The 16,894-nt window shown below is 44.1% G+C and overlaps 1 protein-coding gene and 1 long non-coding RNA gene across 3 annotated transcripts; both read right to left on the bottom strand.

Moving 5' to 3' along the window:
• Positions 1 to 5,889: 5,889 nt before the first annotated feature.
• Positions 5,890 to 6,653, bottom strand: LOC128798483 (uncharacterized). Its single transcript, XR_008434434.1, has 2 exons — positions 6,496 to 6,653; positions 5,890 to 6,081 (listed from the first exon to the last, which is right to left on the bottom strand). It is a non-coding gene; the product is annotated as an uncharacterized LOC128798483 (long non-coding RNA).
• Positions 6,654 to 8,320: 1,667 nt separating this feature from the next.
• Positions 8,321 to 14,892, bottom strand: KCNS2 (potassium voltage-gated channel modifier subfamily S member 2). Of its 2 annotated transcripts, none has more exons than XM_053956952.1 (2): positions 14,813 to 14,892; positions 8,321 to 14,143 (listed from the first exon to the last, which is right to left on the bottom strand). In XM_053956952.1, the coding sequence occupies exon 2, from the start codon at positions 14,104 to 14,106 to the stop codon at positions 12,673 to 12,675; it is 1,434 nt and encodes a 477-aa protein (XP_053812927.1). In that variant the 5' UTR covers positions 14,107 to 14,143; positions 14,813 to 14,892; the 3' UTR covers positions 8,321 to 12,672. The 2 variants fall into 2 exon arrangements, with proteins under 2 accessions (XP_053812927.1, XP_053812934.1); XM_053956959.1 differs by lacking the exon at positions 14,813 to 14,892 and adding an exon at positions 14,511 to 14,596.
• Positions 14,893 to 16,894: the final 2,002 nt, after the last annotated feature.

The raw sequence follows: 16,894 nt of genomic DNA, 5'->3' as shown, positions 1-16,894 counted from the left end.
CAAATATCTTGGCCATCTTCTTAGACATCCTTTACTTGGAGGTACTAGTGGACATAAGAGGTGGGAGTTGTTCCTTTGTTGTTCTCATCACACTAGAAAACCAATAGGCAATGGATAGACTTAAGTAGAAAAGTGGCTACATTTAATGTCTTGAATATAATTCCATTGCCCACTTCTTTTCTGATTTTTTAAAATTATTCTCTTAATAACTTGCCCACAAATACATTTTAGTAAAAGGAACTCATGACTGATGCTCCTTAGTGAACCATGGTACGTTTGAAGTCACAAAAGTTTGCTGCTAATCTGAATTAATCTGACATTTATTGGATATTGTAATTTTTTACTGCTTATTTACAGCAAATAATAGCTTGTCTGCATTGCACAGTGTATTCTGATGAGCATGCAGAGTGGCTTTGGGCTGCTTCTTCATTCAGTGTGTTCAACTTTCAGATATAAATACGGCTCATGGTGAGTGAATCCCTGCCCAAGTACATGGGATAGCCTGACTCACCGCAGAAAGGCACCGGTGCTTCTAAGCAGAATGTGTACTGTACAACTTCTGTGAAGCACTTGGTGTGCATGTGGCTCTATCAGTGTGGTATGATGAGGGTTACTTTTTCTTAAGTGTATACCTGGTTATAAAGCTAATCAGAAAGACCTCATGAAGTAAGAAAGTCTTTATTTCTTTGCATTCTTAAATATGTGAAAATTCTTAAATAGGACTCCAGCTTACAGTGAGATTTCTTTCTGTGTTTCCAAAGGCAGTGATGGATATTAAATAGTTTAGCTTGAAATAGAGCTAAGATGATCGAGTCCAGCTGTTAACCCAGCACTGCCAACTCCACACTAAACCATGGCCCTGAGTGCCACATCCACATGCATCTTCAATACCTCCAGGGATAGTGACACTGCCACTTCCCTGGGCAGCCTGTTCCAGTGCTTGACAATCTTTTCAGTGAAGATTTTTTTCCCAATACCAAATTAAAACCTGCCCTGGTACAATTTGAGGCTGTGTCATGCAGCTGGCTGGGAAATTTGCTGTGGGATATTTCTATGCCAGGCTGTGATGCAGCAGTGTTATGGCCACTATTGACAATGAAAGCCTTGGAGAAGACACATCCTGGGTAGCCCATGTTGTTTCTCATGATTTTGTTGTGCCAGATGGAGTAATAGCTTAAGCTTTTTGGAGAAAGGCAAATTATGTTGATGGCTTGGCAACGAGTTATTAAGTTGCATTTGTGAAACACTTTTCCACAAAATGTGTTTCTCCTCTTTGTTCAGTGCATTCATTCTGGAAAGGGCCTATCTGTTACATAGTGTGCTCTCATCCATTTTGATTTGGTTTCATTTGTTAGCATTTTTAAAGCATATGTGAAAATTCCCCATATTTTCCTTCTTCTCTTCCTCCTGCTCAGGAAAATGAATGTGGGCATTACTTTTAAGAGCATCCCCTGAGCCAGGTGTCCTTTAGACATAGTGGGCACATGCAAATGTCAGCAACATTTGCATTTGCATTTATTCTGTTCTTCTATTCAGAGATTACTGAAGACTCAGCTGTCCTGTTTTTCCTTCCTTTGAAAGGATGGGATGTTCAGATTCTAAGCAAATCTTTCAGAATAATTGTTAGTCCCAAATGCTTTATACTTTTTTCCATTATTTGCTACACAGTCCTCAGGACAGATTCACACTTCATTTCACTAGGCCTTCAGAGAGTCATCTGGGTTGGAGAAGAGTAGTATTTGTCACAGAAACAGGAAGAAAGAAACAATTTTAAAAAGTTTTCTATGTGGAGAGAAGAAAAAGAATATGGTATCTGCACCTGGCCAGGCAGCTTATGAGGCTAACTGTGGATGTAAGGAAAAAAAGTGTTGGCTGAAAAAAAGCAAATCAGGTAGTCATCTGTACAACTTACTGCTCTGTGTTATGTTTCACATCTGATTTTCCTCCATTAATGTTTATTGTCTTCGATGTTCATGCTTTATTTATCTTGTTTCTGCTTTAAAGATCGAAGTTTTATTTTTTTTTAAACTTTATATAAATGGAAACCTACCATAACAGTGCCAAGTAAATAAAAATGGATAAAGAACCTAATCAAAGTCACCAAAGTGGGGGTGTTGCCTCCTCCTTTCTTTCCCCACTCCTTTCTTTCGGGTTACAGAGGCTTCTGATGACAAACGTTTATCTGTGCATGGAGAGACTTTGCATGCTCCAGCCCTGGGCAGACATGGATGGAGATGGTTTTATTGAGAGGGTGGATGAGCTGTGCACTTCAGGATGTTCTGGAAGTGTTGTGCCCTGCTGGAAGCTGCTGCTGTCCTCATCCTCCTGCTCCTCTCCCTGCCAGGCCATGGAGCAGGCACTGAGGTTCCTGCAGAGCACGAGGAACCAACATGCAGCAGGGAGCCCTGCTTTGCCCAGAGAGTCAGTGTGAATCTGGAAGCTGTTGGTCCCCAGCAGGGTAGCAATAAGCTGAAGTCAATGCCTGTGGTCTGGGAAGCCTTGGAGGAGCCAGCTGTTATCTCAGGGACAAAGCCGTGCTGTGGTGGCAAACAGCTTTTGATGCCACTTTGCTTGGTTGGCTGGACTGCAGCATGACCCATGACCCTTGGGAAAGATAAAGTTCCTTGTGTCTATTTTTTTATTGATGTACAAAAAATATTTAGGAAATTATCTCAGTGCAGTGGAAGAGTTTGTGTAATGGCATCAGCTAACAACCTCTCCATACCCTGTGCCAGGACATTTCTTAGTGCATTAGCACTATTCTTCAGCCTCCCAAGTTCCTGCTGTGGGTGCTGGTTTAGCTTCGCCAGAAGTGATGATGGGAGCAGGAATTTTTCATGTGCTGTAGGCAAACAGCCAGAGTTCTTGCCTGGTGCTGGTACTTGTTTGGTGCAAACAGGCCACAGAAAATTCAGAGGGGATAAATGGCACTAAGTAGGGAGCTGCCCAGACCCAGGCAGCAAGAAGACACTGGAAGGAATGAAACTATAATCTGAGTCTGGGCTCAAATACAGGTTTTCTGTCTGTCACAATGGGGGAAAACATTAATGGTATTCACCATATACCATGGCACTGCAAACCCCAGCGACCTTAAAAATTTTTTTCTTTAGGTATCACAGCTTCAGAAATTAAATTTGTAAATATACATGGCCACATGCTAATGTACCTGCATATATTTTCCTCTGTCAAATTAATTAAGCCACATGTTGTTTACTAAAAACTGGTTTCCTCTCCTTGTGGATATTTCTTCTGAGGACACATATTGCAGTCTTTCTCCTTAGCTTCTCACAGAGAAAAGCTCAGCCCTCCTAGTCCTGTTTCACCCCTCTGGACAGTATTTGGAGCTGACCAGTATAATTCTTCAGCTGTTCCTTTGCTGCATACTGTTGTGCCCAGAAGCAAGTACCCTACCTCCGCATTCCTCCTTTCATTCCCTCAGTGTCACTGGAAGGATTGATGCATGAGAAGATGGCTGTGGCCCTCAGCTGTTTCTAACACTACTCTTTTTCTCTATTCAGATCTTTCTGCTGCTTTGCACTCCTGGGCTCCCAAGGCCTGCATGGTTGCTGTTAAAAAAAAGCCTTGCAGCAGATACATCAAAGAGGGAGACCAAAAGCTTTTGAGTTGATTTATATGACACTAAGCCTTTTGTGTGATGCATCAATTGATATTTCATTTTTATTGCAGTACAGTGGGGTATATAGGCTTAACAGCAAGAGGTGTCCTTTTGATCTCTCATCGCACATGAAAACAGGTGTCATAGTCCAGAGATTATGGAGGTCAGAGATTATTTGAGAAAGGATTAAGTAGTAGTACCATTTTTCATAGCAACCATATCCAAAAGCATGAGATTGTTTTAAAAGTGCAGCTGTTATTTCAGTCTAGGTAAGTCGTATTTATTTGTCATATACCAATTTTTCCTGCTGAAAGAAGACCAGAATTTTTCAAAGTGTTTTGTATTAAAAATGCAGAAACAAATCAAATGCTTCACTTATAAGTACAATTAATAAAATAACTTCCTGAGTTATTTATATAATATTTATATAATCCAGAAGAAATTTTGGGTTGCTTTTTCTATTAGTTGATCTTTACAGAAAATGGCCTTGAGACTGTTCAGAAAATAAAGGGGTGACTGTATTAATGTTCAGCACTGCACTGATTTATACACACATACAATTGCTGAGTCCAAATCCAATTCACCTCAAATAGTGAACAGAATTCTCTGATGTGATGAGTACTGGTTCAGTTTTCAATAAATACAACTGAAATATTGCTCTGACTCATTCCAAGAGTCTCTCATTCCATTAGAAACTCTAAAACAACCAAAAGCAATTTGGTAACCTACTATAGGTATGTGGGTATCTCTCCTGCTAAGGAAACCACTGATTGCTCAGTTTTTATAAAAATAGATTAATTTTTGAGGCTGTTTACATTCCACAATGTAAGGTGGGTAAAATCAATAGCAAGAGTGTTGCATTAGATTCAGGAAACCCAAGAAACCTATTCCTCCTAGTTAGTGTAATTACAACTTTTGTTGACAAGCAGATGTTTAAAGAGCCCTCGAATATGTAATTATTAGAATAAGTAAGGAATTGAGGATCTCTAGGATTATAGGACCAGCAATACAGTAGTCCTGCATCCCAAAAATTAATGCAAATTTATTCCAAGAGTAAGTATAATTTTGAAGCCTTTAAGTGTAGTTAGTGTTGATTTATTCAGCCCATCAACTGACATAAGTCTATACATCTCATAGCACTTGTCTTCAGTTACTGCCTCCACAAAAAGCTCAACAGTTTGGTCCTATCTTACAGCTAGAGTAGGAGAAAATCTTATTTGCACAGTGTTTGACTAATGTGAACTGAAGTGTTTAGTTTAGTTCTTTGCTCTAGAACAAAGAGCAACCATTCAGGCTTTTTTAGAAGAGCTGGTGCTCCATTTCTGCACTGTCTTCCAGCTTCTGTCCTGATCAGTGGATCAAGGCTGCTCAGGGCTGAATGGGCACTGTGCTGCAGGTCCAAGCAGCTGCTGTGTTCCCTCATCACAGCAAGTGACAGAACCTGCATGGCCTTACCTCCCCAAAATATTGTGAGGCTGCCAACCTCACGTTTGGAGTGCCATACTCCTCGCTCTGGTGAGGGGAAGGTATGTCTGACACCCCTGGCTGTGCTTAGAAATTTGAAGTTGAAACTTTTGGAAGGTGGTCTCCGATTTTTGGTCCAGATCTCTAAGTGAAACCATGCAAGACATGACTGTCCTGTGCACTTTGCAAGGAAAGACTTGAAACACTGTTCAGTTTCAGCTGTTTTCTGTTCAGGTTTATTCTTCTTTTCTGGGCTGTGTTGTGTTAATGCTTCGTTTTAAAAGCCCAGAACTGAAATAGACTAACTTTGCATTCCCCATGATTTCTTCTCATCTTCTCTGGCAAGATGAAAAGATGCACTTTGCTTTTATAATACTGTTTTCTCAGGATGGAAAATTGTCAGGTGTCTTGTTTCAGGTATAATTAACTGTCTAGCAAAGCCTTTTTCTTCTGTATTCTTGGTATGTCTAGACTGACCTTTCTCTGAATCTAAAGGGATTCCTAAGGAAATCAAATGCACCTAGAAACACCTGCCACCTCTGTTCCTTTCCCAGCATGTTAAATTGTTTTGGTGCTCTAGGGTTCCTGCCGAGTGTGAGGAAGCATATTTGTATTTTTGTGTGCTGGTGGATGGGCTAGTGCTGTGTTACTACTCACACTAGTCAGGGTCCTTTGTGCTCTCCAGCAGTGCACTGGTAGCACTGGGGAGAGCACCAGTACAGTTCCAGTTTGGGGAGTGTGAGAGCCAGGAGTGGGGCTGCCCTCACCAACGTATAAGGAAGGCCCAAGTATTTTTGCCATCAAAAGCATAAGCAAAATTTCCCTATATTTATAAAGCATTTCCAATACTGCAGCTGAGAGGTCCCTTGCAAAAATCAACTGTCAGACCTGGTAGTTCACTTGCCAGGCTGAGTAAGGAAGGATTGGAGAAGGAGCTGCATCCTGACTTTGGCTGGTTGAGATGTCCCTGTTGTGGGGCCTGCCTTGCCTCTCTGCTGACCCTGCAAGAGAGGGGGAGACACATAAGGGGAGTAGGATGGGGATAAGCCACTCTTCTGGAAGGTGCTTGCAAGTGGCATCAGCCTCTTCCCTGGTTTCAGCTGTCTTCTTCAGAGCATGCTCCACAGGGAATGCTGAGAACCAGCTCACCAAAGAAAAATACATCCAGGGCTTCTTCTTTCAATAGGAAGGGATCAAAATGTTAAAAAATGATCATGCTAACAGTGGCAATAAGAAGGTGTGCCTTGGTATGGAAAGAAGAAAGCAACAACATAGAGAATAGATTTTTCCCAAAAGTAAACCACAATTTTGATATGTTATCTTCTGCCATACTTGGAAAACCTAACACAGGGAGGTGCTAGCCCTTAGTCTGATGTGCCTAGGCACTGATACAATAGAAATAAATTGGAATTTACCTAATGGTAATCAGATGGATGTTCCTTAAGGAGGCTATGGTAGGGTGTCAGTATTCAGAACATTTCCTAGAATGGGACAGAACATGAATTTCAAAAACAGCATAGTAATTTGAAAGGATAATTTCCACTGAAAGTTGGTGGGATTGATGTTCCCTAAGTCAGGAACTCCAAACCCCCATTTTGCTGTGTTACAACCCCACCACATCACCTTTCCTCATATGTCATAGAGGCTGCAGGAATAGCCATGTCAGGCCATGGCAGACAGAGAAGGTGAAGCAAGAGGTACAGGACTTGGGATGGGCAGCACAGCACTGCTGGCAAGCAAACTGAGCTGCTGTGTGAGTACCACTCATCTTCCAAATAAGATTAAGAGTTTTCTTTGAAAGTCAACAACGTCGTCAGTGCAATAGTCTGCTCAAAGCTACACAGACTTATGCACCACACAGAACACCTGCACATTGGGTGACAACAAGCAGATGTTGGACCGTGCATCTGAAAGTGGGCAGTTCTTCGGCTGCTTTAGATCTATAGAAGGAATTGGCAGATTTATAGCAGTCTTTGTCCAATTCCTGAAAAACGTAGCCCTGTTTATATCTGAACAGGGATTTGTGAGAAGCCAGAGCCCATTAGTACCCTTAAAGAAAAAAAGCAAGAGTGGGAGGTGCTGATGTTTCTTTGCACTTCTGTGAAGCTGAAATGCTGGATTTGTGCTACTGCCTCTTATGGCAAATTCATGTGTTTATCCAAGTGAGGACTTACATGATTTAGGGTTGTGTGTAAAGGGTGAGGCGATGTCAGGCAAACAGATTTCTGCAGTGGGAGGCCAGTGTGAGTCCCAACACCTGCAAGATGATTCTCCATCCTAATTTCTAGCAGGGCAAATAAATTCCAGAGCCAGACCTTTGCCAGCAGTGTCATGTGATCTCGGGAAACACTTTCTAGACTGTTTGGAAGTTGCTTCCTCCACTTGACAACCCATAATTTTATATCTGAAGGGTGAAGAGATCCACAATCTTTAATGAGAGTTATGTTTCTTAGCAGCTTCAATGATTGCTCTGTAGAACTGTTGCTTTGAATAATGTATTACCCATTGCTCTATTTTTAACCCCATAAATTATTCTCAGATGAGAAGCATTTTTTTTTTTAAGGAAAAAGGCAGAATCAGTAAAAAATGCTTCAGAAATCAGATGGGAACATTCTTTTATCCTGTCTGAATAGTGTGCAACTTGAAAGTTAGTTACAGGAGATCAAATTAATTTCTGGTGTAAGTTAATGGGAAGCCAGGTGCATAAATTGGAAAAGAAAATAAGAATAACATAATGAGAAAAAAAATAGTTCTGGCACAACACCTCACCAAGGGATATGATTGGTGCCTTGGGTTGAATGTTGTTTGAAAGCACCATCAAAGGTAGATTAAAGTCAGGAGTATTGTGGGAGGAAATGGATAACCAGCACAGCAGGAGCAGTTACTCCAGGGGCTTTCTGCTGCTTATATGTGCACAGCTGGGGCCTCTAGGGATGGGGGTTATTTTGGAAGAGATGAAAGGTCGTGTCAAGTTGATTTAGTGCCTACAAATGCTGGTGGTATGTTGTTTAGTCCCTAATCTGTCAGGTAGAGAATAAGAAGCTTGTACTGTTTGTTCAATTGAAAAATGGGGGTTCCCCACCACAATCACCAATTAAGAACATTTCTAAGCATAGAAATCTAGCCTGATGTGCATGTTTAAAAAAACTTATCTCCACAATGAGGCTCAGGCTTCTCTGGTTATAATATATACTCAGAATGTCCTGAAACTTAAATCAGTTCTAGATCCCTGGTGAAAGATAATTTTTATACATTTAATTTCCATTTTGTGGCACAAAACTGAGTTCTTTAGTGCATTACACACCACTGAGACAAGACATGCAGTACAAAGAGCACCAGATACAGTAGTTCCCTGCAATCTTATAAAGTTCTATACAAAAAGGTACAAATATTGGAGGTATTAAATTTGGAAAACTAAATGAAAAGTTTTTTGGTTTTAAGTTTGCAATGTGAAGTAGCCCATGCTCTATGTAACATGGGAGGAAAAACCAGTCTGTTTTTAAAATGGAAAGTCTGCAGGGAAAGAGAGAATTAGCAACTGATGAAAGCAAATGACTAATAAACCAGGCAATAATACAAAATCTGAACATACATAAAAAGCTTAATCACAATCTATATATAGATTTTACATCTCAGGAACATAATGTAACATATTACTTCTCAAGGGCATCTCTGACTCTCATAATACTCTAGATTTGTACTAGAAATCCAGATTCTCTAACAATTTATTCCTTGCAATAAAGCAAGTTACCTCATTTGAAATATTACCAGAAATCTCATTTAAACGATACAAAGCTCTCAGAGAGTAGGCACAGCATTTTCACTGGTGCCATGAAGGTGACTGTCACAGGCAGGAGGAGCACTTCAGTTCTTCAGTGAACTGCACATCCATACTGAGCAGATTCCTGACCATGGAAATTTTCCAGTTCTGGAGCAAGTGGCCAGTTAGTCCTCTCCTCCTTCGGTTCTCAGCCAGTGGTGTATGGAAGTGCAGATGCCCTGCTCTCACACAGTGAGTGAGGAAGTCTGGCAAAACTACTGACTGTGCAAAAAGTGCCCCACCTCTTCTCCCCTGTGAGGCTTTGGAGAGATTGCATTTTTTTTTCAAAGTGTAATGTAAACATTTTCCTGTACTTTTATTTAATGAAAGATAAGTTTTTGCAGCACTTACTGCACTGAGCCCTAGAATAGACATTACTTCATAAAATGGTAGGAAAGATGTGCCCTGTTCTTCCTTACCTAGATATTTTGGGGCAGCTGAGACAGCAACATTTCTTAAATCATTAAATTGTTAATCTGCTCAGTAAAAATTCTGTTAGTCATAAGCAAATATTAAAACTGCTGTACAATACTGTCTAATGCTCAAGCATAATAAATCTAAGCAGTAGTAATGCAAAAAAAGGGCAACATCCCCTAGCATGGTCAGGAGAACAGGACTTGCAAAAAGAAAACTAAAAGGAAGCTTGAGAGGTATAAACCTGTGAAAATACGTATGTAAGGCCATATGGTTGCTGTCTATAAATACACTAAGAGGAAAATGAAATATTTAAGCTAAAGAACAGTGTTGGCAAAAGAGAAAAAATACTATATTGGTATAAAGCAGCCATTAATAAAATTGTGCTAAAAGTTGTGCAAGCCTTGGAGAGCAGCACAGCTCTGGAATGGTCTTCAGGAGGAGGGGGGAGCAAAAATGTGACTACTTTTAACATGGAGTTAGTTAAGTTTATGAAAGGAATTCCTGTGCACTGTGTAAAGTAATTGCCATGATAATAAGAACATCTTAAATTTCAATACTTTATTTATTTAGTGTCTTTGATCAAAAGCACTTATATAAAAATGCAATAATGAAAATTCCTTTCAACCAATACAATAAAGTTGGAATTCCTTGGGTATTTCCTTTTCTTTAGCAAAATGCAATTTGGACACGTTCCAGTCAATATTTGCAGAAATGACAGAATATCAGCTCTACAAATAATAATAAATCTAGAACATAAGATAAGGTATAGGTTATTGAAATGATGTGTTGCAAAGTTAAATCCAACCTTTGCAATGTTAAACTAGCAACAGCTGAGGGAATCTGTGGCTCTTTGGCAAGTCTACAGGTCTCACGAAATAACTCCTCTGAAAGTCTCTGGTTTTCAGCTCTGTAAATCTACTGTTTATGAAACTGAGATAAAACCACTGCTTGGAGCTGAGTTCCCCAAAAGCCCCAACAAACAGACGGAGTTTGCAGTGTCCTTTGCATCAGTGAGAGAATTTGCCACCCTTGCAGCATGACTGGAGGGTATGTGCTGCCCATGCCCACCTCTTCCTGCCCTTGTTTCTTTCTTGGTATTTCAGTTCAGCGAGTGACCTCACGCTGCTGCTGCTGCTGCTGCATGTGTTAGGTGGCTGTTTGTGGGTGTGTCATAGCTTACACACGTGCAGTATGAATCAGGGACAGGAGTACTGAATGTATGCCTGGGAGTCAGCACAAATTGAATTGAACCAGCCCTATGCAGAAGCATAAACCTTAGCAAAATATTTCTAGTTTGGACACCAAATTCAAGTTATCTAGGTCTACCTTCAGGACCATGTATATGGCACTTTCAATTTCAGGGACAGCAAGCAATGGCTTGCCAATTGACTTATAACTTGTACAGGCTGTGTTGAAAATTGGTAATGTTGGAAAGGACCTTTTCCCCTCACACTTCATGGCCTAAATCAGCTACTGATGTGAGGGTGTTCAACAGAAATGGGGTGGGGGGTAAGTTATTTCACACTCTGTATTCTGTCATAGATCATTGGGCAAACAGAAATCTGATCCTGGGTGCTCAGCTTTCTGTTTTGTAGGTGAAGGTGATACAGTATCAAAAGATCCAGACCAAGCTGCAACCTCTAATAGCCTAAATGAGGCAATTACCTATTCATATCATATTTGCTTTATTGTGTTGGTTGAGCCGTTTGTCATGAAAAACAGTCTTCCAAACAAGACAATTTCAGCTTTAGTATTTTAATTTCTCTTCTAACTAGCTTGAATTAAATTTCTGCACCTCTCTAGTCTTCCCAAGTAAAACAAAATAATTAATTGGAACATTATATGTAATGAATGGGATGGAGAAGCAGTAGGATCTGAAAAGAAATACTGTTCTGCCCACTGAGTGCCAGTAGTTTTTTTTTCTAACACAGAAGTAAAAAGAGGGAAGCATGGCTTCTGCCTATTGACTACAAGTGTTTGATCTCTGTACAATTGTGTAAGGGAGGAGACTGAGCACTCAAAAAACAACTCTATGCAGATTCATTATTACTCTTGAAGTCACATATGATCTGTTCTCTCATGTTGTTTTTTTTTTTTTAAACAAGTATATGCCAGCCCTTGAAAAGATTAAAATTGACTACATCGCAGAAGTAGGTAGGAGGATCTACCCACAGATACTGCAGTATTAAGCTCTTTATCTGTTCCCTTCTTAGACCCTTATACTCTCCCTTAGCTGTAAATTGAGAATTTCTTTCTGAGTGAAAATGTTTTTTTGCTTAGAGATTCCTTGGCAGAAATTTTAATGGAATTGTCTGTCATCAATGCCTGCTTTCAAGCTTTACTGATAAAATTAGATTTTATATCTCAGCATCACATATGGCATCTTTATAATTAGTCTTTTTGCAGTATATGAATGTCAGTTCCTAAATTGCTGCCTGTACTGTTCACGTGGGAATATTTCACTTCATTAATCAAATCCAAGTTTTTCATTGGTGCTTCTAATTGTTTAAAGCCCACATCTTCGTATGTCTAATCTCAAAACCATTTTGATGGACTGATACAACACATTTGCAGTTCCACTGGGACTGAGCTGTGAGCAGATCCCTTCTGGGAATGGGATCCTGAGAGCTCTAGATGGGCCTCCATACCTAGAGTCACTTGTGGAAATGTAGTCTTTGAATATGTAGCTACCTGAAAATGAGGAGTGGCCTTCTTTAGAGGTCTCGGTATTGATCTAATCTTGGAAACAGAGGAAGGTCTATGCCCAGAAGGTTCTGAAAAATATTATTCTACATAACATTTCAGAACAAGAACACCCAGATTTTAACACACATACTCAAGAATAAGCAAACTCAGAGGTGTTTTCAGGCAAGTGATGATCAGAATTATTGGTCAGCAATACAGGTAGAAGTGTTCCTGTATCAGTGACTGTCAGGTGGCTGTTTCAAACCCTTGTAAAATGCATGGGAAGTCTTATACTAGTAAAGACACCAATATAGGTGATAGGTGATTTTTTCATTGCTCATGTCACAGCTGAGAATTTTTATTCCACTTGGGTACATTCATTTCTCTGCTCATATGAGAAAATGCACAAAGTAACAGATCATCACTATACCACTAGCACTAATGGCATGGAAGTGGTAACATTTGTATGGAAAAGTCAGCACTTAGTACCCTTATGCAACATGATGAAAATGTGCAAACTGTTAACTTGTAATAGAAATGTCTTTAGTTTCTCAAGTGCAAAGTGCAGTGTCAGCAACACTATCTTCTAAAAAAAAAAAAGACAAATAGGAAAACATTTATAAACATAGCTCTTGATAGCTCTCATGCAAACTGCTGTCAGACTTGTACACTAATGCAGTGAATCATTCAGGCTCAACTCACTGGGGGTACTCCTGCTCATATTGGTCAGACTGGCCATAAGGGATTTAACTTTATAAGCATAGTAGTCCCTTAAATTGACAGATGGAACTTCTTTCATGCCATCACCAAAATCACAGCTTCTCATGGCACTCTCTAACTGCTTCTGACGCCTATAGAAGTGGGAGAATTTATTAAAGATCAGTGTAATGGGAAGCACTACCACTAGGATACCAGCTAGGATGCATGCAGATGCTGTCAGCTTGCCAGCAGTGCTCCCTGGCACCACATCTCCGTAGCCAACTGTGGTCATACTAACAGTAGCCCACCACCAGCAAGCAGGAATGGTGGCTAACCCCTCATTGTCTTCTTTCTCAATGGTGTAAGCCACTACTGAGAAAATGGAGATGCCAACAGAGAGGTAGAGTAAAAGAAGCCCCACCTCTCTGTAGCTGTACTTCAGAGTTGCTCCAAGAGACCTGAGACCTGTAGAGTGTCTAGCAAGCTTTAATATGCGGAAAATCCTCATGAGTCTCAGGACTTGTGCAACTCTGCCTAAATTTGCTAAAGTTGGACTACTTTCCACCACCAAGTTGACAATTAATGTAATATAAAATGGAAGGATAGACATTAGGTCAATCAAATTCAGGGCATGCTTGAAAAATTTTAAAAAGTCAGGAGCTACTGCAAATCTTGCCACCAGTTCAAAAGTGAACCATGCAATACCAAAATGTTCCACGATTTCAAAGCGAGGGTCTTCCTCGGTGTTCCCGTTGCTGTCAACAATCTGAAAGTCTGGGAGGCTGTTCAGGCACATGGTCACAATGGAGCCCAACACCACCACTATTGAAAGGACACTGAAGATGCGGCTTAAAACAGAGTACCCAGGATTATCCAAAGCAAGCCAGAGCTGCCTCCTGATGTTTCCAAAGGGCTGTTTGTCAAATTTAGAGGCATCATTGTAGAATGCCAAAATCTCATCAAAAGATGATGTTGTACTTTCCTGGTCACTTTGTTCCTCCCATTTCTCTTGGTCTGGCTCCATTTTCCTCCCATGGTAGCTATAACTGCAGCAGGAGTCTATAAAGAATTCATTGATTCCCCAGTATTCAATCTCCTGGCTGAAAGAAAAGACACAGAGTTCACCCATCACATGGAGCTTGCCAGTGTTATAAAAATGTAGCACGTAAGGAAAGAGCTCGGGGTTCCTGTCAAAATAAAATTCATTCTTGGTGTCATCATAGTCATCACAAAGCTCCAGTATTGACTCCTTTGAGTGGCAGCTCAGCAATTTGCCCAGCCTGGTCTCAGGGAACCTTAATAATGTGTTGGATCTCATCTTTTTCTTAAAGCCTCCAACGTTGATGCTGATCTCATTGTCTTCAAAATTCGCTTCAGATAAAGCCCTCAGACTCTGCCCTGTCATAGTGAGCTCCTTCCAAAGGTGAGTAGGGAATGAAAACCTAGGACATAATTACACAGAAAGTTGGCAGAATGAACAAATCTACAGCATGTTCACCTATTCATGTTTTGTCTCTCTCTTTCTTTCTTTCTTCTTTCTTTCTTTCTTTCTTTCTTTCTTTCTTTCTTTCTTTCTTTCTTTCTTTCTTTCTTTCTTTCTTTCTTTCTTTCTTTCTTTCTTTCTTTTCTTTCTTTCTTTTCTTTCTTTCTTTTCTTTCTTTCTTTCTCTTTCCTTTCTTTCCTTTCTTTCTTTTCTTTCTTTCTTTCTTTTTCTCTTTTTCGCTCTTTGCCCCCTGTTCAATCACTTCCCCTCCCTTTTTCTCCCTCTGCCCCTGTCTCTCCCCTTTTCCCTCTTTTCTTTTTTCCCACCTCCCACTGAAGACCTTGAGGGAGGCTCCTTTGTTCCCGCGGCAGACTCCTGTCCCTCCCCTCGCCCTTCACCTGGGCTGCGGCTGTCGCTCCCACCAACCCCCGTTACTCACGGCCTTTGTGCCACCAGGGCCGCGCGGACCTTTCATTCCCTCCCGCCGCTCCCGGCCCCGCCACACAAGGAGCCCCCCCCGCCGCCGCCCGGGGTCCCGTCCCACGCCGCGCCTCAGGGGCCGGAGCCCCGCTCCGACCCGGGGGGAACCCGCCCCGCCCGGCTCCGCGGCTCTCCGCGCCCGCCCTACCTGCTGCCTCAGCGGCCGCGGCCCCCCGCCGGCGCGCCCTGCTGCCCCCGGCCCCCGCCCGCCATCGCCGCCGCCCGCGGGGGCCGCCAGGGCTCGCCTCGCTGCCCGGGGCTGCCGGTGCCGGGGTGGAGCTGGTATCGGGGGGGTGCCGTTCCGTGCCGGTGCCGGGCAGGGCAGGGCAGGGCAGGACGGCCCCGCCGGCCGCGCGGTGCTGAAGGGACAGCGGCCGCCCCGCTCAGCGGCGGGAGGCGGCGGCACGCCCGCTCGTCATGGCGACGACCCCCACGGCTGCCGCCCGCCCCCGCCGCTCCCACCTACCCCCGGCCCGACCCCGCCGGCTGCGAGCGGGCCGGGTGCGTGGGCACCGGGGCTGCGGAGGGGCGGCCCAGCGGAGCCGGTGTGCCGAAGGTGTCTCCGCTCGCTCGCTCTCGCCCCCGCGCACCGGCGGCAGCGGCGCCGCAAACTCGGGTTTCCTCCCCACCGCGATCCTGCTTCACGCCGGCTCCGAGCGGCACAACCTCCCGAGGGGGGACGGGGGACGCCCACCCGCGGCCGCAGTGGCTCCGAGCACCCGCGGACCTTCTGCCGAGGGGCGTCGCCCGCCCCCCGCCCCTCTCCCCCTCACCCTGCCGGGAAGGGACCGGGGGAGCGGGTGCCGCTACCTCGCCCGCCCATGGCACCAGTGGGTCCTGACTGTGGCGGCTGAGCAGGGTCCCTGCGGAGACTGACAATAGGAAAGACGGGGACACTTGTCAGAGCAATTTGGTGTGAGGAGAGCGGAGCTGAGTGTTGGAGCTGCTCGTCGCCCCCTCAGTCGCCGGCTGGGAACCCCCGACCTCCGCACACAGCCCTGCCAGCCATTTCGGGGGGGATAATCGTGAGCGGCGGCACCTTGCGCAGGGCGGCTGGGAGGGTTGACCTCCTTGCGCTGCTGCTCTTGGTGGATAGACTTTTCGTGCTAGCACGTGGAATAGTGTCCATGTGCTAGCACATGGTCAGCGATGGCAGTGTCCCTGCCCACGCTGCAGGCGACTGGGAAGAAATCTCCCCTCTGTTGCTGAGCCCGGGGTGAGGCCGAGTTTCTCGGGGGGAAACCTGATCGTGGCAATCCCTGAGCACCTGACCCTGCCCTGAGCAGGGCCGGCTGTGCAGAGCACAGATGCTTTGTGCCGGTGCTTTGTGCCGGGATAACCCACATCGCCTCCTGCCAGCTGCCTCGTGACTGCCTCTCACTCGTGGTCCCATGCATCTGAAGTCCAGCTCCTGGAAATGCACTGCTGTCAGTGCTTTGTAGGGTTAGGATGTGCAGGGGGATGAAGACTCCTCTCTTGCTTCTCCCAGCTCTGTCAGAGCCCTGAACACTCCAGCCCTACACATCACCTTCCGCTTGTTCCTCAAAGCCTTGGTAGACAAGTTATAACGTCCAAGTCCAGCCACAGATGAGCCTCATTTACAAGGAACCCCCAGTATTAAAGATCAGCCCTTTAAGAGCCCAGGAAATTAGTACAGACATGGAGTGGGGCAAATAAGTCCTGGTGTATGCCACTGGCCAGTCTCCAAGAACCTGCTCAGCTTTCTTACCTGGGGTGTCGTGATCACCCCACCATATCCCACCAAGGCTGGTGCCAAAGACTCCACACCTCTGGGACGCTCCCACAGCGTTGTGCGCAGACCCAGAGCACCCTCAGCCCCCCGGAGATGCTTCCGACGATTCGTGCTCCAGTGATGCTACAGATGGTCTCCCTGCTCGCCTTTTCTTGGGTGGTGTATGCTCTTGCTTTGCTCTGCTGCTGGTGAGTGCCTCCTGCCTCCCTTTCCTACAGATGCCTTGGGTCAGAGCTCTGTGTCCCAGCATGCGTCACTGCGTGTCTGGTTGACATCCCAGGGCACGCTGGATCCACATGGAATTACGGACACCAGGCTGCTTTCCTGGCCAGGGAAAGTGCTACTTCTCTCAGCCCGGTCCCTTCAGCTCTTCCCCTGCTGGGAAGTGGCACGCAGGAGACAGAGACTGCACATAGCAGGGAGGAGGCTTTGCAAACGCAGTGGCGACCTGCCCGTTTCCCTGTAACAGTGGTGTTT

This window comes from Vidua chalybeata, chromosome 1 (genome assembly GCF_026979565.1).
Source record: "Vidua chalybeata isolate OUT-0048 chromosome 1, bVidCha1 merged haplotype, whole genome shotgun sequence".
Classification (NCBI taxonomy): Eukaryota; Metazoa; Chordata; class Aves; order Passeriformes; family Viduidae; genus Vidua; species Vidua chalybeata.
This window is presented reverse-complemented; position numbering and strand designations above follow the sequence as displayed.

Excerpts from the sequence above, each read along its gene's own strand:
- KCNS2 (XM_053956952.1), bottom strand. The coding sequence starts at position 14,106 with ATGACAGGGCAGAGTCTGAGGGCTTTATCTGAAGCGAATTTTGAAGAC.